At 49.4% G+C, this 25374-nt stretch overlaps 1 protein-coding gene across 1 annotated transcript; it reads right to left on the bottom strand.

The window, feature by feature from the left end:
* LBP (lipopolysaccharide binding protein) lies at positions 1 to 25032 on the bottom strand. The gene is made up of 15 exons (XM_060617440.3): positions 24840 to 25032; positions 23049 to 23163; positions 21802 to 21930; positions 18343 to 18498; positions 17442 to 17505; positions 13406 to 13469; positions 12683 to 12774; positions 11996 to 12172; positions 10592 to 10651; positions 8440 to 8607; positions 7081 to 7148; positions 6249 to 6291; positions 3930 to 3993; positions 3052 to 3128; positions 1 to 1465 (listed from the first exon to the last, which is right to left on the bottom strand). The coding sequence occupies exons 1-15, from the start codon at positions 24961 to 24963 to the stop codon at positions 1421 to 1423; spliced, it is 1446 nt and encodes a 481-aa protein (XP_060473423.3). The 5' UTR covers positions 24964 to 25032; the 3' UTR covers positions 1 to 1420.
* Between the last annotated feature and the right edge of the window lie 342 nt (positions 25033 to 25374).

Here is a 25374-nt window from a genome sequence, read left to right as displayed (position 1 = left end):
TTCATTTTTCAGAGACTTTCTCGAGAGAGACAGAGCATGAGTGGGGAAGGGGCAGAGAGAGAGGGAGACGCAGAATCTGAAACAGGCTCCAGGCTCCGAGCCGTCAGCACAGAGCCCGGCGTGGGGCTCGAACTCACGGACTGCAAGATCCGGACCTGAGCTGAAGTCGGACGCTCAGCCGACTGAGCCACCCAGGCACCCCAATCCTTATTTTATAGATGAGGATCCCGAGGCAGGGGGAAGGGACCTGACCGAGGCCACGTGGCTAGGAATAGACGAAGCCCACGTCTGTCACCTGTGCAGCATAGGGATGGGTGATGCAGGCAGACAAGTGAACAAAAGGAAAGAGGAGGGGGCACGTGAGACCATGGCCCACCCTGCCAGCAGCTGGGTGACAGAGCATTGTCCCATCTCGGAACGCAGCTCTGTCACACACAGGGTAAATGGGTCTATTCCCCGTGAATTATCTCTTAGCCGGCAGCTCCATCCATCTGCTCATTAACCCAATAAAAAAAATATATCAAACGAGCCTTCTGATTCCCAGTCCCCGGGGGCCCAACTACATAACTTGGAAATGACTCTTTAGTAAGTCTGATTAAGGGCTGGTTGTTCAGTGATTAGAAATCATGGCCTCTTCCTCCAGGCTGGGGGCTCGTAAACAACAGTTGGATGAGCTTTTTATGGGGGTCGGACCGAAAACCTAGAGGGATCCATTTCTTCCTAATTTACACCCATTTCAGTGGGGAGAACAGCGGGAGGCTGAGGGTTTGCTCTGGGAGACCCAGCGGCTCCCTCGGCTGCAGCAGGCAGGAAGTGAGGACGGGAGCACATATTGAGGTGCGCCCATGAGCTGCCCAAGCACGGTGATAGACAAAGTGCCTTACAGACCGGGTGTCACTACCAGGTCCAGGGCTGGGTGGGGAGCAGAACCCCTTGTTTCCTCATTGAACTTCCCATAGTAGCAGCCAGTGAGAAAGGGGAATGTGGTCGGGGTTGAGCCTTGCAGAACATGGATGGGGCTGACCATCCAAAGACCCCTCAGTCAAAAGATGGTGGGTGGTAGGGAGGTTCAGCAAGAGTACCAAGTGGTTCCTTCATTGAACCATTCAATAAATATTTATTGAGGACCTACTACGTGCCAGGCACAAGGACCTGATGGTGTCTGCCCTTAAAGATAGTATAGGCCAGTGGGGGAAGATGGTCCAATCTTGGGGGGAAAGTGAAGTCCAGAGTCCGAGAAGGTGTGGGTGCACCTGCTGAAGAGGAGCGGTGTGGGGGCCGGGGCCAGGCAGACCTCTCCCCCAGATCTGAGAACAGAAAAATCTTCATCTTCTCAGAATCTCCGGGAATATGCTGCACATCGGAAAAGCAACTTGCCGATCTAGCTGTGGCCTCCAAGCCCCCGTCTCTCTCCTTGCCCTCAAACTCTCATGTACTGGACATTGGCACCTAGGAACAGGAAGTCCTAGGAGAGACAAGACAGGACAAGATGGTAAAAGCATCCTCTACTCCGAAAAGATGTATCTCCACTTAAAGGGAGGCCCACGTCTGGGGAAACACAAGCTCTGGCAGAAACAGGTCAGTGCATAAATCGCGAACGTACCTCCATCCCCAAGGTCTCCATAAAGCACAGCTTTTGCCAGCCACCTTCTCTAAGGTGGCAATTTATCTGTCATTTCCCAAGCTGCTGCTTCCTGGCAGGCCTCATAAATGTCCTTTGTGTCACCTAAATTTTCTCTCCTTCGTGAATAACACAAAATTGTGCGCGGCTGGGATTTACTCTCCTACCTCCTGGTAACTTTCCATCACCCGGAGGGGCGGGAACTCTGAACTCCAGGCGAAGTCCAATTCTCTCCCACAGTGATCCATCCCATGCCTTTGGAGGTCAAACAAATGACCTCAAAATTCTAATGAGCATGATAGTGTAGAATAAATCTTCTGATGATTTCCCACGTGCCATCCTGAGGCCAGCTGTGTGAATTGTCAGTTTTGACTTCAATAACGAGCTGTCTGACTCCTTGTAATCACTCAGCAGGAGTTGGATGTTGAGCATCTCTGGGCCCAAAAGGACTTTGGATATTTGTTTTTCCAAATATAGCAGTTGGTCAGTGTCTCAGTGTCCCTGACCACTCTGCTGCCCTTCACTCCCTTGAGTGACTGTTATTTGCTGGATATTGACGATGGACCAGATGCAATCTGGCATCTCCTTTACTGCTCACAGGGCTGCCGACCCAGTTGTCCCACCTTGCAGATGCTATTCTAGAAAGATAGCCTGAACCGTGGGCACAGACAGACCAGAACATGCTTGGACAGCATAGTGAAGAGGAGAGTGAACAATCAGACGTGTTCCTTGGTATTGAAATCGTTCAGTAGGTTATGGTCTCTGATGGCCAGAACGGTATTTAACGTTGGAGCGCCAAGGACTAGTTTGCAACAACAACAAAAAAGAAAAACAGCAAAGAAAGAAAAAGGGTCTGGGCACCAGGAGTGCAACTATCCCAAACAAACGAACGAACGCATTTTAGAAATACCTAGAGGGGCGCCTGGGTGGCTCAGTCGGTTAAGCGGCCGACTTCGGCTCAGGTCATGATCTCGCGGTCCGCTAGTAACTGTAGGGGGGTGGGGTGGGGTATGGGGTGATGGTCTATGAGCGGGAGCACATCAAACCTATATTAATAATAACATTCCTCCACTTAAGAATTTAGAAGAAATGTTCAAAGCTTACAAATGGCTTTCATAACCTGGGCTGTTGCCATGGCAGTGTTTTCAAAATGAGCCGGTCTTGAAGTTCCCCATGGTGGGAGGGGGTGGGAGGCAGTGGGGGCAACAGACCGTGTCAAATGCCTCTTGCCCCTGTAGGGGTGCCACCTCTGAAGGACACGTCGATCACTGCACGGCATCTAGCCATGCCCGGGGCATCCCTCCCCAGTCCAGGCCTTCTGAGCTGTAAGGCTGGGCTGGCTCCGACCCCACTGAGCTATGGCCCCTGAACTTGGAAAACTAATCAACCCCCTGCCCCAAATCCTCAAAAGCCCACCTGAGGCCACTGACCTTGTGGATCTCGAGAACAGGGTCATAGAGCTGAATGTGCTTCAGCAGAGGGAGGGGGAAGCCTTCTGCCAACTTCTCTGGAGGTCGAGGCATAACATTGAGAGAGATTTGTTAATAAACAACAATTATAAGGTAAGTTCCTCTCTGCCAACTCTATACACGGTGTATTCCCATTTAGTTATCACCAAAGATTATGAGGTAGATAAGACTATTATTTCCATTTCACCGATAAGGAAATTGAGGCGCAGAGTGGCCAAGGAACCTGTGCGAGGTCAGAAACTGGCAGAGCTGGAATGTCAACCCAGGCAGGCTGCTACAGGAGCCTGAAATACCAGCCACGGTGCCGTATGGGAGGAGTGGCCAGGATGGGGCAGCACACGCTCATGCTAAGCTAGTGGGCACCTGCTCTCTGCCCTCCGCCCCTGTCCTGCCCTCTGTCGCAGCCAAATGAAGCAGGTCCTTGTGGAAACAGTGTTTAGGGCTTTATGCTTTATTTTCTGATTAGGGAGTTGGCAACCGACTGGGAAATTCAGAGATGGGCCGCCTCGTGCCCTCTGTATTAACTTGGTCCTCTGTCTTTTGCCTGCCATTTCGGGGTGTAGGGGGCAGTTCTGTGGGCCCCTCCTTCTCTCTCAGGAGGAGGTTTCCTGTGCTCCAGAGAGCTGCCTCAGTGTCCAAATTTCACTAGAGCCTTGGAGGGAGATGAGGCCACCTCCAATAGGCCCATCTCACAGACGGGCCGCTGAAGCTCAGAGGAGAAATGACTAATCCAAGGTCACTCAACCTGCAGGAGAGCCCTGTTTCCCATCTCCAAGTCCAGCTCCTTTCCCCCCAAAGAGTATTGTCCTTGATTTGGAAAAATCCATAGTGATTCTTACCGTTGACCTGAGGGTAGAGGGTGTTGAGAATGTGGTAGTTGAGCAGCGCCTCCAACAGCTCCACCTGGTGGAGAACAGGAGAGATACAACTGTGACCACACGCGCCATTTTGCCTGGGCTCAGCTAATTCTCTACTTGCTGCCATGGCAAAAAAGACGGAAAAAAAGCAAATTTCAGATAGATGGCTACATCATGCTACTATTTTATGAGATAAAACTATTTTGAGATGCACATTTACGTGCGTGCAGAGGGATAGAAACATTTGAAAGATTACACACCCAACTGTCCTTCCTCAGAAAGAACATCAGGGTTTGGCTTAGCCTTATCTTTTTTTTTTTTTTTAATTTTTTTTTAACGTTTATTATTTTTGAGACAGAGAGAGACAGAGCATGAACGGGGGAGGGTCACAGAGAGAGGGAGACACAGAATCTGAAACAGGCTTCAGGCTCTGAGCTGTCAGCACAGAGCCCGACGCGGGGCTCGAACCCACGGACCGTGAGATCATGACCTGAGCCGAAGTCGGACGCTTAACCGACTGAGCCACCCAGGCGCCCCTAGCCTTATCTTTAGTATTAATTTTCTTCTTCTTCTTCTTCTTTTTTTTTTTTTTTACAATTTAATTTTTCCTTCACAGAATGTTTTCCTGAATGAATTTTTTTTTGGAAAAAATTTCAAAACGAAAGTTATGAAACCCAACTTTAAACATTCACCATGCGCCCGGTATAGGGCTCAGAGCATGACGTATACATCTGATTCAATCTTCACAATAACCCTTTGAAGTTGATATTACTGCCCCCATTTCACAGACAGGAAAACCGAGACCCACAGAATGAAAGTGACTTTCAGAAACTGAGCAGCAGGGGCCACATTTGAACCTGAATTTATCTGATTCTATTATTCTTGCTTTCTACATCCTCTGTTCTGGTAAGATGACTTTTTGTGAATCTTTACATTTGACTGTTCACCTCATAGAACATTTTTAAATTTTTTTAATGTTTATTTATTTTTGAGAGAGAGGGAGAGGGAGAGAGAGAAACAGAGCATGAGCGGGGGAGGAGCAGAGAGCGAGGGAGACAGAATGAGAAGCAGGCTCCAGGCTCTGAGCTGTCACCACAGAGCCCAACGCGGGGCTCCAACCCATGAACCATGAGATTATGACCTGAGCCAGAGTTGGTCGCTTAACCGACTGCATCACTCAGGCGCCCCACCTCATGGAACACTTTTTCATGCCACGCACAGAGGCAATATTAGCGTGTCATTATTCCCTTCCTCCTTTGTTACGGAAAGAGGTCATTGTTTGGGGTCCTTGGGGGTAGCATCTCTCCCCACAGTTTATGTGCTTGTTTCTACTTGGTAAGTTCGTAAGGGAAGGTCTGGGCAGCAGAGGGCAGGGGGTGGTTGGCCAGAGGGGCCAGTGAGGGCGGGATGGTGTTTGCAAGTTAAAGTCTATCCATCTCCTGCTTGGCCTGAGGAGGAACTGCCGTCCTCCTGTCTTCCCTCTTGTCAGAGACTTTTCCCTGATTACTTCTTCCCATGCTGATGTTCCCACAGTCTTTCTTCCTTCAATATGGGGCCATCCATTTCACTGTCTGTTCCTCCTTGTGGAATCACCTCTTGGGTTAGCCTGCCCCACAATCCATTCCTCTGGTTTTAATAACGAAGCTCTTATTTTCCCCTGGGGACCCCCTCCTTTCCAGGCTCAGTCCGTACGGTTTGAGACCCCACATCCTGGCCCCAGGAGTCCAGATGAAACCCATGTTTGGTCAATCGGCCTTGTCCAATTTTTAACCACAGTGAGTGTCTAAAGAACGGCCACGTGATTCAGATTAATCCAATGAGAGCTAGCACCCGATATCTTATCTTGTATTGGGATGTAACTGCTCCTTGGCCCTATGTTTCACGTCTTCGAGAACTTCTACCCTTTTCTAGGGCAGAAAGCAGATCTTCTAATTTTTCTGTTTTCTTTTTTTTTATATTTAAAAAATTTTATTTATTTATTTATTTATTTATTTATTTATTTATTTATTTTTGAGACAGAGAGAGACAGAGCATGAGCAGGGGAGGGGCAGAGAGAGAGGGAGACACAGAATCTGATACAGGCTCCAGGCTCTGAGAGTCAGCACAGAGCCCGACGCGGGGCTCGAACTCATGGACCGTGAGATCATGACCTGAGCTGAAGTCGACACTCAACCGACTGAGCCACCCAGGCGCCCCTAATTCTTCCCTTTTCTACTAATGGGTGCCATAGCATTGCTTAGTAAATGCATGAAATTCACTAATACCTTAAACATTTCATCAATAAAAACAATAAGAACTTACATTGAATACTCCAACTTTAGATTCTTTCAGTTCCACTTGTACCCTGTAACAAATCCGAGAAGATTCAGAGATGTGGTCATTATGCCCATGGGAATTTCCACTCAAGTGATGTGGGGTCCCCAGAAAGGAGGCACTGGCTTGAGAAGACACAGAGCCAAGGACAGGGTAAGGATGGGACTGAAAAAGATGATTAAATAACAAAACCCCCTTATTGTGATACCCCCTTATCGTGAAGGCTTGCAGAGGGGAGATGGGTCGTGTAGAGGAACTCAATCTTTATCTGATATTAGAAAGTCAACAGAGCTGATGTTTGAAATTCACAGGCTAAACAAAAGCAGTATTAGTTAATTCTTTACTATTACTTTTTTAATGTTTATTCGTTTTTGAGAGAGAGAGAGAGAGAGATGGAGTGTGAGCAGGGGAGGGGCAGAGAGAGATACACACAGAATCTGAAGCAGGCTCCCGGCTCTGAGCTGTCAGCACAGAGTCGGACGTGGGGCTCAAACACACAAACCACAGATCATGACCTGAGTCGAAGCTGGGCGCTCAACCGACTGAGCCACCCAGGCGCCCCATTTTTTTAAAAAAATTTTTTCAAAAATTCTTTAGAAATTTGGAAGTAATGGGGATTAGGTGGGAAGGAAGTTTATGGAGGCAGGACCCATGGGGCAACAACTCATGTAAAATTTAAGTTTCCTTCCCCAGTTGTGGGCCCCAACGTTGAGAGGAGGCTCTGCTCACAGCCCCATCCCCAGCTGCAGAGAATCAGCTAGAGGGTCCAGATGGACGAAGCCTAGTTGAGTGTCCCCATGTGAGCGGGAGGCTGACTTACTTTCCTGGCTTCAGGGCCCCAGTGATCTTGCTGGTGTTGAAGGTCAACGTGGCAGACACATTGGTAGCCTGGGAATTCCAGTAGAAGAAAACAGGTTTTTATATGAGAAAGGTTGTCCCTATGGGAAGGGTACCTATTAGTACCAACTGTTTCCTTTAAACAAACAGCTGAGCAAGTTAAAGCAGGAACTTGTCCACTAGACTGTAGGCTCCTAGAAGGCTCATCACAGGTACTCCATAAATGTTTGAACTTGGACTTGAACATTTTTTACTTGAAACTGCTGACTATGAACGCGTTTAAACTGTGAACAGACTACCGCGAAACGGTGTAGGGTGCCTGTCCCTGGATATCTCTAAAGGGATCGCTTTTAGCTATCTCAGGGCTAAGAATCAGCCCTAGTGGTGACAGTAATAAAAAATAATAATGATAAAATTTTGTTTTAGTTTACAATATGTACAATAGATTAAATGTACAATCCATTAAACAACAAATTTGATAACTGTAACAATAATATCAAACTGCAGATACAGCATCCAGAAGCAATTACCCTGCCAGAAATCGGTGTGGTTGAGTTTCAGATCTGAAACAAGAGAGCAAAGTTCTCCATCCGGTGGGCAGGAACCCAAAAGGACTCAGAATCCCTTCTCTCTTGGACAGGAGAAAGGAGAGGCCACTCTCAATATTTAACTCAGCGGGACTTTAATATAGGGAATTGGTTATGCAAGTGATGCAATTGCCAAGAAGCCAAAAAAAAAAAAAAAGTTAGAGGGGTGACTCAGAGACTAGCAAAGGCAGAAAGCTGCTTCTACCCCAGGGCTAGAAGAACCGAAGGAGGAATTGGGGTTATGAAAGCCACCGCCGAGGAGAAATAGTCAATGCCTGAGTCTCTGTCCAGAATCGAAAGAGGAAGAAATATTCTGGCTGCTTCCTTCCTCCCACCTGTAGCCTCTTGATGGTACATTCCATTGGCTGACCTCGCCTGAAACCAGGGTTCAAGGGCGCCTGGGAAATGTCATCTTCAGGGGTCAGATATAGATGCAGAGTAAACAGGTCAAAGACCCCCTCCACCTTCCTTCTAACAATAGCCCAGTCTCACTCAGTGGGAGACACATACATTAAACAAATAAACCTGCCAACAACTGTATAAGTATCTTTATAATTGCTATGCAATTATAATAATAGGGTGCTTTAAGGAAAAAAAATGACAGGGGGCCTAAGGTGGGTCAAGGGTAAGGGGTAATCAAGAAAGGTCTCTCTGAGGAAGCGAGATTTGAGATCTGAAGGAATTAACCAGGTGGTGAGTAGGGGGAAGAGCATGCAGAAAAAGGGAACAGCATTTGCAAAGGCTTTGCACCTTACCACACCAAGCCTGAACACAGGCTCCCTGACGGAGCTGGGCAGGAGCACAAAGCCTTCAATCTCCATCTGGGGGGTCAAGGACAGATTCCCAGGGCTGAGGTTCAGGAATGGGGCTGAGGCCATTGTTCCCTGGAGCTCCAAGTTCATGTTGGGGTACAGTCTGGCTAACTGCGGGGACAGAATGAGGAGATTATGCCAAGAGAAGGAAATATGCAAGTTTGCCAAGGGTGCCCCAAAGGGAGTCAGATAAAGCTGAGAATGCTTTTTGATTGATTTTATTTTCACAAAATAATGCTCTGTTCTTCTTTCTCTTAATGGGTCACCTGGAGATCTTTCCCATCATCAGACATCTGGAGTCTGCATCACGTATCTGGTGGCTGCACTGGGTCCATTGTGCGTGGGTCTGTAACTGATCTAACCACAGTGAAAAGCAGGTGGTTTCCAAGGCTTCGCCATGATAACGATCACCCTTGTGTGTACCTTTGGCTATTTTGGGGAGGTGGGTGGAAGATGCTCCTAGAAGTGGAATTGCTGAGTCAAAGGGCAGGGATATTTTTCAAGCTCTTGACAGGTATTGTCAAACTGTCCTCCAGAAAGGTCGGGCCAATTTTCTCATGCCCCATCCCTCCTGGGGCGTGAGGTGAGAGACCTATTGCGTCTCGGGCCCTCCCTGCACTCGGGGAAACTGTGCACGCGGAGACCAGACCCGCCCCCCCCCCCCCCCCCCACCGCCGTCCGTTTTTGAAATATGACCAGACTAGATGGCACAGTTTCACCAGTGCTCACGGTTTGCTGTTTAACTGGAATTTAATTGGGGGGCAAGACTTGTTCCTTTTTAGGGGAAAGAACAACAGTCCCTGTGAGTCTTTTTTGTTATGCAAATATAAAACCTGCATCCTACAGTAAAAGGGAGATATTTAGAAGGTTGGGGAGGTAAAAGGCTTTACTGAGAAGCTGGGCTGAGTTGCGTCTGCCACGTCGTCGAGGCTGATGTAAGCAGGAAGTGCGAGGGGAAGAGTTTGCTCCTCTTTCTAGGGCTAAAAGGAGGTTGGAGCCACCGAGGGCTCTCCGAATCTGACAACTTGGTAGCCTGATAAGCGGTTCCGGAGCTCAAGGGAGAGAAGGAGCCTATGGGGGGCACCTTATGGAAGGATGCGACCCAGGCACTGCAGGACCTTAAGTTTAAAAACTTTCCCATTATAACCCCCTCAGCCACCTGCAAGGCTTCTCCAAGGCCTGTTCAACACTCCTGACTGTCTGAGCTGTGTCTTGCGGGGGGCTGGGAAGGTGGGGGAGAGGACAGGTGGATTGCTGTCGGGTTAGATGAGATGCCATGCACAGTGAGGTTTAGCCCCACGGTGACAGAGTTGCGAGGATAGTCCCTGCAGCACTGATGTAGCGATGAGGGCAAACAACCCCCGGGTCCCTCAGGGGAGACGGGTTAAGCTACAGAAGTCCACCGGATGGCAGGCTGGATACCCAATGGAAACAAGAGTGAGGAAGCTCCTTATCTACCTCGACGGAATGATCTCCCAGGCCAGTAAGGTGAAAAAGGAAGGTACAAAATCACGTGTGTGGTATGTTTCTGTTTGTGTAAAAAAAATGGAAAAGACTCACGGCGTTTGTTTGGATCCACATGGAACATCCCCAGAAGGATATATACTGGGGGTGGGCACTGGGGGGTTCGGGGCCAGGAGCAGATGGGAAAATTTTCCACTCTAGAACCTTTTATGTGTTTTGGATGTGGAGCTATGAGAATTTAGTGTGGTTATAAACAAATTGCTTATTTACTGTTAGGGTGCCTGGTCCCTCACGTGCCCGCTGTAATTATTAATGTCATTAATAATGATGTTATTATTAATGATGGTATTAATTACGGTGCATTTGGCAGGACGTGTTGGCATTCTTTGGGATTCTCAGGTACCATCGGTAAAAGACCGGGCCACCTGTGGCCCCACGAGACATGGGGCTCTGGCGTCTGTCGTTTGGGCTTTGGAGAGAAGCCCCCAAGCCTCCAGAACGAAGCACCGCCCCCGCTGGGGGCTTCACTGCTGGCCTTGGTCAGCTGAGAGTAGCACCGAGGTTTTAAAGAGAACCCCCCGGAGGCTAGTGAGCCTGGCCTGCACCTGCCCAGGGCTGAGCGAAGGCTTACCCGGGGTGCAAAGGGGCGGAAGGACTTGGTGGTCAGCCGGATGGTAGAGCCAGAAGGAACCTGCAGCAAAGAGACACGGTTTTAGGGTACTCCCGCTGGAGCTGAAGGTGTAAGAATAAGGAGGTGTGGCGGGGGGGGGGGGAAGATGTTCAAGACAGTAGCTTCTTGACGGCCTGTGTTACTATGGCAACAGTCGCCAGGGTCCCGGCTGCTCTCCTTGGGACACAGGCGACATGCGGTGTCCTGAGTGAGGGTGCGATCTGCAGTCACAAAGACTGTAGTAGGTATAGTTCCCGGCTTTGTTACTGTGTGGTCTCAGGCCATTCCCTTCACCTCTCTGAGCCTCAACTTCCTCATCTGTAGCATGGGGATAATAGTAGTCCCTGCTTATCAGGTCATTGTGAGGGCTAAATGGGACAGTGTGAACAACGCACCTAGCCCAAGGCCCAGCACGTAACTATTATAAAACACAGCTATTCTGATCTGATCCACTAAAAAAAAGGGACTGCACCACAGGCAGGGTGGGTTACTCAAATGTGATAACAGAAGTAAAAGGCCTGTGTGCATGTGTGAGAAATCAACGAAAAGACAAAAAGCCACTCCCTCCACCCGCCACACGGCCCCCATCTGTCATCAGAGCCGGCTGGACCTTCCAAGCCGGCCCGCACTCTGTGCTTCCTTCATCATCCCGACGCTGTTCACGAGGCCTCAGCTTTACAAAAAGCGACGAGAAATAATTTTCTGAGACCCAGAAATACTAAAGAAACTTAAGAATTATTAAAGATGTCATCCATGGTAAAATTTAAGACTCCTGACAAAAAAATCCCATTTAAGACAAGTATTTTAAAGGTAAGTCCTAGGAAGACTTTGCCTTTCTTTCTACCATGAATCACTAGATCATGGACCTTTTTCACTTTGGCTACAAGGAAGCTCCCAGAGAGATTTTTTATTAAAAAAAAATCAACTTAGGGGCATAGTGTTTTCTTTAATTGTACTTTACTTGTAACTTGGTCTTAATTTCCCATTCCATGTAATTATATGCATTTATTGGGGTATTTATTATCCTGCCTCATTTACTAAATTTTTTTCATTTTTTTTTTTAAACCTCCGCAACTAAGCATGAGAGAAAATATGAATTAGAACAACAGGTCTAGACTGGGGCAAAAGTAAAACACAGACAAGGAAGCCACAGTCTTTCACAGTTCTAAGGGAGAAAGAATTTTGATTTGAGCTTTCTGGCGGCCAAAGAGAAAAGGGAAATTGTGCCAGTTTGTATATTTCCTTGTCTTAATCTTTTTTCACGACAGGTTCCCATTTCACTGATGTAAATGGGGTAGAAAGGAAAGAAGGAAGAAAGACAGGTTACACTGTCACTCGTGAGTGCTATTCTGCCACCACCCTCACCATGTCATCTGTGATGGAGAAGTTCAGGTGCCCTGCCTCGTGATAAACCCGACTGGCTGTGTTGAAGACATAATCAGAGATGGCAAAGTAGACCATTCGGTTATGCTCCTCAGGAAGACTCATGACAGGAGCAAGGAAGGTGACTGGGGAATAGCGATCGCGGTTAAAAATTTCACCCTGGAAAGAGAAATAGGATGCATTTGAACTTTTCAAAGTCCGTCTCAGAGCTGGACAGCTGAGCTAGGCAATCGCTCGCATAGACTGATGCGGGGGCACTGGCGAGAGTCACTGCCTGAAACTCTACCACGAAAGGCGTTTTTCTAAGGGTCCAGAATCCCTTAATGACAAGCTCCTCAGCTTTGGTATATTAACCCATAGTACCCTCTACACCACCGTCTACACCACCTAGCCGGGTTCTGATTGACCTCACCTGCATGGTGGTCAAGATGAAGGAAGGGAAGAGCGTGGGTTTCAAGGTCTAAGGGTTGTAAGATGCCTGTTGGAACTCTGGCTCTTGAAACCCTCCCCATCACTCCATATCGCCCTGCCCTCAACACAGTGGGCACCGCTGGGGAGATGGGGCCAGATCTGAAGCCGGAGAGACAGGAGGCCCCGAGTGAGGGCCGGCCCTGAAGGCATGCCACCCTGGGGCCCAGCCCACCCCAGCCCCTCCTCTGGGCCTCTCACCTTAAACATCACGTCCAGCATTTGGGCTGTTGCCCGAGGGGCTTCCGTTAAACTGTAATCGATGCCAGCGAAACTGTCGATCTCTGTTGTGACTGTGAACCAGGAGAGGGGCGGAATCAGGAGCCAGGTGGTGGGGGATCTGATTGACCCACACCCTTGTAACTTTCTTCACGGCTCCCTGCCCCTCTGCCCCCAGACCTTCTACCCAGCCCAGCCCCACAGCAAGGAGCTGCTTCTCCAAGAAAGAGATGGCATGGTTCTATTGTCCCACTGGTGGATTAGCCATGAAGAGGGTAGTATGCTCAGCCTGGGGCCCGAATGGGTTCCAGGGTTACACACACACACACACACACATACACACGCGCGCGCGCGCACGCGGGGGAGGGGCAGAAGGCGAGACTCCCAAGCAGGCTCCATCCTCAGCACAGAGCCCGATGCGGGGCTCAATCCCATGACCCTGAGATCATGACCTAAGCCAAAATCAAGAGTCAGACACTCAACCAACTGAGCCACCCAGGCGCCCCTGCGTGTGTATATTTATATTTGCATATATACAAAAGAAAATCTCTGAGAGGATATACCCTAAACAGAGGTTACCTCTTGGGAGAAAACTGGGGGAGAAAAGGGGACTTAAAATGATTACTTTCCACGTTTCTGTCCCGTTTAATGTTTTATGAGGTATGTATATGCGCGAGTATCCCAGGAACGGGTGGGATGGCCTACCTGGCAGAGTTTGGAGATACGGCTGTAGGTCAGAGGCCACCGATTTCTGGATCCTTTCGCAAATCTGCAAAACACGCGAGGAGAAGCCTGAGCGGGTCCCCCGGCTTTGGTCTGCCATCGTGCTAATCGCTTTAGTCACGGCCTTTCACATATTTGCTCATTGACCAACGATTCTACAAAAATGTATCAGTGCTTACCATGTGCCGTGCGTCAGGAAACAGAAACGATCAAAAACATGTAGGTCCCATGTGGACCTCAATAGGGTCCAACTGGATCTTTCAAAGTTGTTCCCGGGGTTGGACATCTGAGCTGGGTGGTCAGTGACCCAGCCTGGTGAGGGGACGTCGGCCGGAGGCACTTCCTGAAATACTACCATGAAAGATACTTTCCTTTGGGAGGCGTTGGCCTCCCAGAATTTAGAATCGAATAGCAGAACTAGACCGTCAGGAGCAATAACCACACAGATAGCTGCATAATTAGTAGATACTTCACTCGACAAGTTGGATGGACTGGTCAGTATTCTGTTTCCCCTTTGTTGAGCGGCATGGTTTTCAAGAAAAGGGAACATATGTTCCCAAGCCAGTTTGCCATACTTGCTCTTGTAATCACTCAAATTATTTATTATGTAAACCCACGAAATGTGGCTGAGAAATCCAAAGATAAATGCCTTGGAAAGGTGAGCTGCTTAAAGAAAATGCTGAGAGAACCAAGAGACGTTCTTGGTGTGAACAGGAAAAAGCTTAGGAGGAAAAAAAGTCATCAAAATCTAGAAGGATTCTGCACTGGGATTGCTTTGCAAAGGTCTTCAAATTCTCATTGTGGTTAGAGAAATCTGAGCCGGAACTTGGGGCAGATCAATGTTTTATGCAAGAAAGACGAAGTCCATTGTCAATCAATCAAGAGACTATTTTCATTTTGCTTGTTTGTTTTAATGTTTTACTCAGTGTTTTGAGGGAGTGAAAACGTGAGCGGGGGAGAGGCAGAGAGAGAGGAGGACAGAGGATCCGAAGCGAGCTCTGTGCTGACAGCTTGGAGCCCGGAGCCTGTTTCGGATTCTGTGTCTCTCTCTCTCTGACCCTCCCCCGTTCATGCTCTGTCTCTCTCTGTCTCAAAGATAAATAAACGTTAAAAAAAAATAAAAAAAAAAGAAGGATCCACGCATATAGGAAGGAGAGGAACATGGCGGGGTGGGCTCTGAGAGCATGGGGTGGGGCCCTGGCTTTGTGTGGGGGTTGCAGGTGCCTTCCTTCAAGAGGTGACATTTTAAGGGAAGGCTAAAGGGTGAGCAGACATAAATCAGGCACAAGGTTGTGGGGAAGGAACTACGCTGGGGGCAGAGCAGGCAAGAGGTGAGATCGTAGCCTCCCTTCGTAGCTGGCTCAGTTTGGGGAGAGGAGCTTGGCATCAGGTTGCTGCTAAAGAGCAAAGAAAGGTGTGGTGAACAATAGTCATGGTTGATTTCACATGAACAAGGAAATGCTGCTGGCCTCACTGGAGCCTGTCCCCTTCTTGTTTTTCCTTCAGACAAAGGCCCATCCGATCTTCCTAAAGGCCCCCCTGGATGCCCCACCCCCCGGAGGGGACCTGCACGATGCGGGGAGCGAAGGCCCTTGGGCCCTCAGGCCCAGACCTGTAGTAGGGCCTCCCAGGGAGGCGGGGTAAGGGTGTAGTACGTGAGCTGAGCAAACCTGGGTTCAAATCCTGTTTGGTCCCCCCGCTGGCTGTGTGACCTTTGAAGAATCTTTCCCTGCTTTCGAGTCCTCACACACAGGATCCAGTGACAAGGCCAATCCCTGCTTCCCAGGGATTTTGGGGGGACTAGGGGAATGAGACAGTATGTATATACGGCCCAGAGAGCAAACATGTAGTAAGTGCCTATTATTTTAAAAACAATTTTTTTTTTAGCGTTTATTTAATTTTGAGACAGAGAGAGACAGAGCATGAACGGGGGAGGGTCAGAGAGAGGGAGACACAGAATCTGAAACAGGCTCCAGGCTCTGAGCTGTCAGCACAGGGCCCGACGCGGGGCTCGAACTCACGGACCTCGAGATCATGACCTGAGCCGAAGTCGGCCGCTTAACCGACTGAGCCACCCAGGCGCCCCAGTAAGTGCTTATTCTTAACCCTGTTGGTCAGATACCATATCCCTTCCTGAGTGAGGAATTTGAAAGGTCCTGTATCAGGCTCTTAGCTTTCCTGGAAGAAGGAGATTTCTGAAGACCCATAAAGGTCAGGGGTCAGGTGAGATCTCCATCTTTCACGAGACACCCAGCCTCTGTGAGGCCTTTGGTACAAGATGCTCCATGTTCTAGGAAGTTCGAAACCCAACCTAGCTCCTCACTAGCAAGGTGACCACCGGGCAAGTTATTCCACTTCTCAGAGCCTCTTCTATCAAATGTAGAAAACAGCACCTTCTTCAAAGGTTGTGGTTGAGACTCAATGGCATATCAATGGTTCAGTGCTTAGCACACTACTTCTGGCCAAACCACAGGCTCAATAAATAGCTGCCATTGCTGTAAATAAGAATAATTAGGGGCGCCTGTGTGGCTCAGTCAGTTAAGCGTCTTCAGCTCAGGTCATGATCTCACAGTTTGTGAGTTCGAGCCCCGCGTCGGGCTCTGTGCTGACAGCTCGGAGCCTGGAGCCTGCTTCGGATTCTGTGTCTCCCTCTGTCTCTGCCCCTCCCCCACTCATGCTCTGTCTCTGTCTCTCTATCTCTCTCTCTCTCTCAAAAATGAATAAATGTTTAAAAAAATTTAAAAAAAGAATAATTATACAGTGATATATTCGGCTCACATTAATTATATTAACTGATCAAAACAATAATTAATAAATTACCATGACAATTATTATATCAACGCTACTTGTAATGTATTACTATATTATATAATATACTAGTCATTATTTGCATCCACACTGCGGAAGAATACTGTGTCCTATTCAGAAAGCCATGGCATCGTGGAAATGGGGCGCACAATAAGGAGGTTAGCATATGTCCCCAGCTCACCTACACCCCAGGACTCCAGAAAAAGGAAAGGAACAGAATCCAGGTTGCCATTCCCATCTGTGGGGTCTGTCTGCTATTCCCACTTAAACCAGCAGGGGACACTCAAAACAACACCAGGGGCACCTGGATGGCTCAGTTGGTTAAATGGCCAACTCTTGATTTCGGCTCGGGGCATGATCTCATAGTTCGTGGGTTCGAGGTCGCATCGGGCTCCGCACTGACAATGCAGAACCTGCCTAAGATTCTCTCTGTCCCTGTCTCTCTCTGCCCCTCCTGTGCTCTCCTTCTTTCAAAATAAATAAGTAAACTTATAAAACAAGACCAGACGTTGGACCAAGTGGAGTGTGTGTGTGTGTGTGTGTGTGTGTGTGTGTGTGTGTTTTCCTCTTTCTTCCTTCATTACTTTCTCCCTTCTCAAGCACAATCGTTGCTACAGACACAGCTCCACATTCATAATACCTCAGGAATGGGATTTTGGGGATGAAATGAGTGTCTAACGTGAAACCTCTTTGTTTTAGCCAGAGGTTTCAAAATTTGGAGATTTCACGTAATTTTTTTTTTTTTTAAATGGGAAAAACCGACCCTCTGTGGCTGCCTTCCCGTCCAAGGCAGGGGCTCATGAACACCCGGTTCTCACGTTCCCCAAGTTTCCTGCCTGCTATCTGCAGGCACCTAAGTGTTAATTTCCTTTTTGGCCTTGTGGTGTGCAGGGCAGTGAGGGGGCAGGGGGAGCACGCCCTGAACAAGTTCAAGCAGAGAGAAGGGGAGGAGTCTGTTCGGTCCCTGCTGTTTTACCATTGGCTGAACTTCTTGCCATTCTCTGCCTGACCACACCCACTTGGAGTCCAGAGACCCACATTTTGCCCCAGCCTGACTGCACACTGGCTCCAAGTGATTTGTCCTTTCTGGGCCTTGGGCTTAAGTATGTCTGGGCCAGCCCTCCTGACCATCTAGGACCAGAAGTCGGTGAGGAATTACACCTCACCCTTGCATGGCACGGCGGGATACCAGCCGCGTGGACATTCCTACCTTGTTTTCCAACGCTTTGCGTAACTTGGACTCAATCTGGTTGTCGAAGAGATTCAACAGCCACCTGGGGAGAGGAGCACAAAAGATGGTCAGCTGTGTTCCGCCGAATGCAGGGGCAGTGAGGCAGCAGAGGGGCCAGGCCAGTCTCCAGTGGAGCCCTCTCAACCCGTCTTGGTGCCCTGCTGTGTGACAGAATTCTGGACAGGATGAAAATCCAGAGTCCCCAGCTCCCAGTACGTTCACTGATTCAGCGCATCTGGTCTCCCAGCCCCCTGCTGCACCCCGATCAGGCTCAGTAGATTTGGAGGAGAGGCTTGAGAATACATATATTTCTTATTTTTAAATTTTTTTTTTCAACGTTTTTTATTTATTTTTTTTGGGACAGAGAGAGACACAGAGCATGAACGGGGGAGGGGCAGAGAGAGAGGGAGACACAGAATCGGAAGCAGGCTCCAGGCTCTGAGCCATCAGCCCAGAGCCTGACGCGGGGCTCGAACTCACGGACCGCGAGAGCGTGACCTGGCTGAAGTCGGACGCTTAACCGACTGCGCCACCCAGGCGCCCCGAGAATCCATATATTTCTAAACAAGGAAACTGAGACTCAAAGAGATGTACTCAAGCACTTGTATATTGTCCGCACCCTCTCCTTTGGCCAAAGGCCCTTGTGTTCTTCCAATGATCAGATTTCACTCCCTTGATGGTGGTCCCCACCAGCATTCCTGGCTTGAAACTACCTCTGTTCATCTCAGCAGGGTCCTCCAAGGAATGACCTCTAAGTGCCTGTGATGTGCCTGTGTATGATGCCTGGACACTTATGCTTATCAGAAGCCAGGCTTCGGGCTGGGTGGATCTCGGGCCGCACCCAGGGATCAAGTTGGCCAGGGTCCTGATGGTGACCTACCCCAAATCTCCCGACACGTCCACCTCCACATCTTGAATGTGGCTGCTGCAGCTGGTGGCACTGACAGTGGGCCTCCCAGAGAGCTCTCTGCCCAGGAGAAGGTTGACTGAAATGGTAATGCCCTTGACCTCCACATCAAGGGAGCCGTGTAGTTTCCTGGAGGAAATGAGAGAAGCAGTCATTGATTCCTAGACTAAGATCAGCCACCATCTGGGGGGAAAATAGGAAGCTCAATTCTTACCCCAAAATAAATGGAGCTGGATCAAAACTTTAATTACAAAAATTATTACAAAGTAAAGATTTATTACAAATAAGACCACAAATGATCAGGAAGAAAGACTGGGTCTAGTTATTTATGGGAAAGAGTGGGCAAAAGCCTTTCTAGGTAGGATCCAAGTCTCAAAAGCCATAAAGGAAATGGTTAATAAACTGGCCAGGATAGAAAATTAAAACTTCAGTGAACAAAAAAACCCTTCCATATTCAAAGTAAAAAAAAAAAAATCGCCTGGTGAGCCAGCCGAAGAGCTAATTTCCGTAACATATGAGCTAATTTCCTTAATACACAAAGAACAGGCTTATACAAATTAATAAGGAAAGGACAAAACAACCCAAGAGAAGAAAAAAGGGATCAAAGATATCAAACAGGAAGTTCAATTGCAAATAAGCATATGAAAAGTTATTAAAAATGAAAATAAAATGATGCCAGTTTTTACCTATCAGATTGGTGAACGTTCTTGAAGCTTGTGAAGGTAACGGGTAAACAGAAGTCCCAGACACCGTGGTTGGGAGAGCATATCTGGAACATAGACTGGTGGGATCCAACCTAACACATGCATCTTTGGCCTAGAGATTTTGTTTCTAGAACTTTACTCTGTGGCTCTTCCTGCCAAGTTATATGCGTGGGGCAGCTCACAGAAGCATCATGGGTAATAGCAGAAGGTGATGAACAATCTAAATGTCAACTGGTGGGGCACAGGTTCAACAAGCCGTGGGCATCTATGCCCTGCGGCCTTTAAAAAGAATGAGGGCTAATGTGGTCTGTCTATACAATGAAATAGTACTCATCAATAAAAAGGAAGAAAGCACTGGGACGCCTGGGGAGCTCAGTCGGTTGAGCGTCCAACTTCGGCTCAGATCATGATCTCGCGGTCCATGGGTTGGAGCCCCGTGTCGGGCTCTGTGCTGACAGCTCAGAGCCTGGAGCCTGCTTCGGGTTCTGTGTCTCCCTCTCTCTCTGCCCCTCCACCTCGTGTGCTATCTCTCTCTCTCAAAAGTAAAAAAAAAAAAACATTTAAAAAATTTTTAAAAAGGAATAAAGCACTGACGCATGCTATGTTGTGGACAAACCTCAAAAACATGATGATAATATATGCCAGATACAAAATGTCCCATGTCGATATCATTCCAATTGTATGAAATGTCCCCAGTAGGCAAACCATAGAGATCTAGTGCAGATTGGTGGTTGCCTGGGGCTGGGGGAGGAGGCAATGGGCCGTGACTGCTTAATGGGTCTGGAGTTTATCTCGTGGGGGGATGAAAACGTTCTGGAACTAGATGGAGGTGGTGGTGGCAGAACATTGGGAATGTACCACATGTCACTGGATTGTTCACTTTAAAATGGTTACTTTTATGCTATGTGAATTTCACCTCAAAAAATATTACATTAAAAAAGGTTAAAAAAAAAAGAATGAGGTAAATTTTCATATGCTCACACAGAAAGATCTTTGAGATCTTTAACTGAAGAAAGCCAGGACAGAAGAGCACGGCTTGATTCCTTTCAGGGAAGTGAATAAATATGTGACTTGTCTACTGAGCATCTTTCTAAAGCCCTGCTGTCCAATAGAAATATAATGTGAGTCCCGTAGGTAATTAAAACATTTCTAGGAGCCACGTTTAAAAAGGCAAAATGAAAGAGGTAAAATTAATTTTAACAGCATATATTACCATTTCAACATATAGCAACATAAAAATCATTAATGGGATTTCTTATGTTCTTTCTTGTACCGAATCCTCAAATCTGGTGTTTCCCACTTACAGCAGATCTCAACTGGTACCAGCCGTTTTTCTTTTCTTCTTCTTCTTCTTTTTTAAAAGTTTATTTATTTATTTTGAGAGACAGAGAGTGCGAGTGGGGGTGGGGCGGAGAGAGAGGGAGACAGAGAATCCCAAGCAGCCTCCTGGCCAGCGCAGAGCCCGGTGCGGGGCTCGAACTCACGAAACTGTGAGATCATGACCTGAGCCAAAACCAAGAGTCAGACGCCCAACCGACAGAACTACCCAGGCGCCCTTGGCTGTTTTTCAGGTACTTGGGAAAGACACGTGGCTAGAAGCTACCATATTGGACAGCGCAGGTCCAAAGTATCAATACAGTCAGGTCACCCAGAAGAGACTGGTCCACCTTCCTGTTATGGGCTGAATTGTGTGTCCCCACCCCAAATTCAAATGTTGAAGGCTTGAATCCCAGGACCTCGGAATGTGACTACATTTGAGACAGAGCCTTTGAAGAGGTGATGATATTAAAATGAAGCCATTAGAGGGATGCTTGACTGATTCAGTCCGTGGAGCGTGCAGCTCTTGATCTAAGGGTTGTGAGTTCCAGCCCCATGTTGGGTGTAGAGATTACTTAAAAAAATAAACTTGAAAAAAAAAATGAGGCCATTAGGGTGGGCCCGAATCCGATGTGACTGGTGCGCTCATAGGAAAAGCACACACTGAAAAGAGGACACAGAGGGACACCCGGGGTGCCTGCACACAGAGGGACCACCATGTGAGGACACAGCCAGAGGGTCACCATCTGCAAGCTAAGGAGAGAGGCCCCGGGAGAAAGTAGGCCTGCTGACACCTTGATCTTGGACTTCCAGCCTCCAGAAGGCTTGTTTAAGCCACCTAGTCTGTGCTATTTCATTATGGCAGCCCAAGTAGACTCATCCACCTTCCATCCAAGGACCTTGGAGGTCAGAGAACAGTTCAAAGGGCCAGAGATTTTGTGCCCCTGGGAGCTGCCCTTGACCAACAGCAAATAAGGAAGAAGGGGTCGTAGTGGCTGAGTTGGGGTAACTCAGAGGTTTGCTCTGCCTGCATGGCTTCCAGAAGTCCCCAGGAGGGCTGAACTCCCATCAGCTGCCAGGCTGACTTCCTTCCCTCCCTGCCTCCCTTCTCCACCCCCACGGACGCTTCCTTCAGTCATTTCCCAGGTAAAGTACTTGCACTTGAATTCTTGCCTTGGGGTCTGCTCCTGGGGAAAGCAAACCGAAAAGAAACAGCATTCTCTCATTCAGCTCTCCCATAACCCCACCAGGAAAGCTTAAGTCTTAACCAAGAGCCAGGGCTCAGGCCCCTGTGGGCTCCTTTCATCTACCGAGTGGCCTTTCTGATGAGCCGGGAATACCTTGGGCCCAAGAAGGATGGGAGAAAGACCAAGGCCAAGGTCCCAAGAGCCTGGGGGCAGAGTCTACTTACACGAAAGATTTGCGCACCCTCCATTCGCTCTGGACTCTGATGAAGGAGTCAGAGATGGTGAAACTCAGGCCCTGGCCGGGAAGGGGTGTCAGAGTGGAGCCAGGCAGCTCACAGCTGTGGATCTGCAGGCTAAGGATTGAGAGGCACGGAGTGCCATGTCAGCCCCAGCTTGGGTCCCTCCTCAGCAGGGCTCTTGCTCTGACCTCCACCACCCCCTACCCCCACCCTACGGGGACTTGGCGGGCAGAGCCTGCTTCAGGCAGGTGTGTGGCTCCCCCTGACTGTGCGGCCATGCTAAGCGCGTTCCATCCATTATGTCACTTAGGCCTCTCAAAGGGGACAGCACTGTCCTCGTTCCCTTGTTACAGAGGGGGAAATAGAACCTCTTGAAAGGGCCGCACTTGCCCAAAGTCACGCAGCTGGGATCAGAGCCCATGAATCTCGTGGTCCTGGGTAGGATCTGGAATTGGGCCCACAGGCACACCCCTTTGCGTTTTGCGGCTCCCTTGACAGATCCGGGTTGAGGGATCAGATCCAGGGAAGGCTGGGGCCAGCCTCAAGAAAAGACACAGAGTGCTGGGAGAAGCAAACCAAGACGACACATATCGTGGGGCTGTCAGTGGGAAAACAATGGTCATTTCATTTTATTTGCCCGGCACATAGTAGGTGCTCAATAAATGTTTGCTGATGGACTGAATAAAAGAAAGAAAGAATGAAGCCATCAGTGGTAGCGGGCAGGGAGGGGGTGATGAGCTGTGACTGGATTGCCCCCCTCCATTGGCTGTGCCTCAATAAGCATTTCATGCCCTTTTTTGGCATCAGCTGCTCATGTCTAACGATCCTCTGAAGGCTCAGCTCCAATGCCGGCTCCTCTGGGAAGCCTTCCTTGACTCCCCCGGATGTACAACCCTCAGCTCTAAGAGCTGGGCTAATGTCTTTAAAGTTTAAGGTCTATCTTCCCTTCCAGACTACATCCAGGGGCCAGACTGGAGCCTAGATTATCACAGTGTCATCCCCATTTTACAGATAAGGGAACTGAGGCTCAGGTCACACAACTGGTGGGTCTTCTTTGATATTTATTGGATGAATGAATGAATGGGGGAACCCAACTCCTCCCCAGGACCTCCCTCTGAATGCTGCAATGAACTCTCCCACTGCTGCCCCAGGGAGGTCCTGGGGTTCTCCTTCCCCTGCTGACCCCCACCCCTCCCCACCCTCTCAGGGCCCCTGCAGAAGGAAGTCCCCACCTATGGAACTCGTAGTGCCCACGGCCGAAGGGCTTGATCTTGAAGTCCCCGGTGAAGTCAGGCAGCCTGATTCTGAGCAGTTCCTCCCGCAGGGTCACCAATCCCTCGCGGGCCACTGTGGACAGGAAAAAGCTATGAGTCAGCCTGGCCTGCCTGCCTGCCTCCCCTCTAAACCCTTCAGTGGCTCCCGCCTGCTCTAGGGAGACAGGCCAACTTCCTTATAAGTATTAATGACAGTTACGGAATCTTGAGCCCCTGTTGAGTACCATGTGACTTCAGGAAACAGGCGCATCACCCCGTTTCATGTGGTGCTGTTATGTGGGTGCCCAGCTGATGGGTGAGGAAACTGTCTTTGTCAGCAACCCCACCAGGGGAGGAGTGCTGTGGGTGTGGGTGGGTGGTCCTCTGTCCTGGCCTTCCCGGCATCTAGCCTGTGCTAGATGTAAAGACTTAAGGACGGAATCCCGGCATTGAGGTCTTTCTAGCTGGCTGACCTTGAGCAAGCCTTCAGCCTTCACTTTCTCCATGGCAATGGTAACAGAACTCTCTTCTCGGGGCTGGCATGAGGATTACAGGAGATCCTTGCAGAGCAAAGAGGGGCCGGGGGCAGATAACAAGCACTCCTAGCTTGGGGTGTGGTGCACATAGTAGGTGCTCAGGAAAGGCCCCGGAGCAGCAAAGCAGGGTTTATGTTCTAAAAATATGGAAAGGACCAAAATGTCCAACTCTAGACGATTGGCTTAAGTAGACATGATACATTCACACAGCGGAAAGGAACCAAAGGCAAATTTTGCCTGACTTAGGGTTTCAAAACACACAGCATTTACCAGGCCCCTTTGTTCGGGTACACGAGGGACCCAGGGTTCTGTCCTCAAGGACGGCATGTGTGCACAGAGGACCAGTGGTCTTCCCTTTTTCCAGCTGTACTCCTGTCTCTAGTGAGTGCGTGTGCCGGGCCTTCTGCCAGAACGCTACCCCTCGTCCCTGGTTAATTCCCACTCACCTCTTGTGCCTCCCCTAACCTCCTCCAGGAAGCCTTCCCTGATTTCCTTTTCTCGTCTCCCAACAGCCCTGCCTGAGGGAACATTATCACCCCATTTAACAGAAAAGGCAATTGAGGCTCCATGGATGTGAGGACAGCCGTGCGGTGACTGTGGGGACTGGTGTATAAATACCTCAGCACCCTGGCCCTTGGATGGGTTAATTTTGACGCTTGGCTTCAGCAAAGCAGTCCTACTTCTCACTCTTTTAAGAGTGAGCTATGACATAGATACAAGGCATTGCCGGGTAATTCTTAAATGTTCGTATACGCGTGTAACCACCACCCAGAGCACATTCCCAGCACCCGGCGGGCTCCCTCCCGTCCCCTCCGGGTCACTGTCTTTCTCTGGCGGCAACCGCCATTCTGACTTCTGGATTTAAGACAGAGGTTTCCAAGCTCTACCAAGAACTTTCCAGGGGACTTGTCCCAGTCACCTCTCCTGTCCTTACACACCTCTCCTGTCCCCCGGCTGCCTTCCCTTTCTCATCTCATGTTCCCACTCTCCTGTGCTGTTTCCTGGCATCCTCCCCCAAATCAACTGCTTGCTCTAAATCCTTATCCTTGTTGGCTAGTGAGGAGACCCCTGGCTCAGACAAATAACGCGCCCGAGTGGCACAGCAGGCGGGTGACAAGGCCTGACCTCGGCTCGCCGCCCCGAGGAAGAGCACCCCGTTGGTGTCCTCCACCGTTCCCAGAGCAGCCTGGTGCCCAGCGGGTCCCCAGTCCAGCCAACAGCCACAGCTTCTTACCATACTCTAGTCCCTTGTCAGTGATCCTGGCGACCAGGCCGGGGTTGGCACCCAGGGGCTCAGGGGAGGATGTAAGCAGCAACCTCAGCAGTAGAGAGGGCAGGGCCCGGGCCAAGGCCCTCATCCTGGATTCCCAGTGGAGTGGCCCAGGCCGGGTCCGGCTCCCATATACCAGGAGGGCTGGGGCAGGGGTGGCTCCCGAGTGGGGGCGGGTTCCTGGGATCCGGTTCGGGGCAACGGGAATGGGAGGTACAGAGCCTGGAACTGGCTTGCAACATTGCTGGGGTCATGGGTCATGCTTAGAAGGTGGTTGCTGCTGTCCCGGGTCAGAGGGTGGGTTGGCCTGACCCTGGGTGACAATCTCCGTCCACCCTTCCCACAAAAAGACCCCACATGCATTGCTAGGAAAGCCCGATGTTACAGACTAGGAAACCGAGGCTCAGAGAGGCCACGTCTGTCCCTCAAGGTCACACACCTGACAGGTAGCAGAGCTGGGAGTGAGCCAGGTTGGGCACCACCCAAATTCTTTCCTCTC

This window comes from Panthera onca, chromosome A3 (assembly GCF_046562875.1).
Source record: "Panthera onca isolate mPanOnc1 chromosome A3, mPanOnc1 haplotype 2, whole genome shotgun sequence".
In the NCBI taxonomy this organism is placed as follows: Eukaryota; Metazoa; Chordata; class Mammalia; order Carnivora; family Felidae; genus Panthera; species Panthera onca.
Note: the sequence above shows the minus strand (reverse complement) of the source record. Positions and strands in the feature narration are given on the sequence as shown.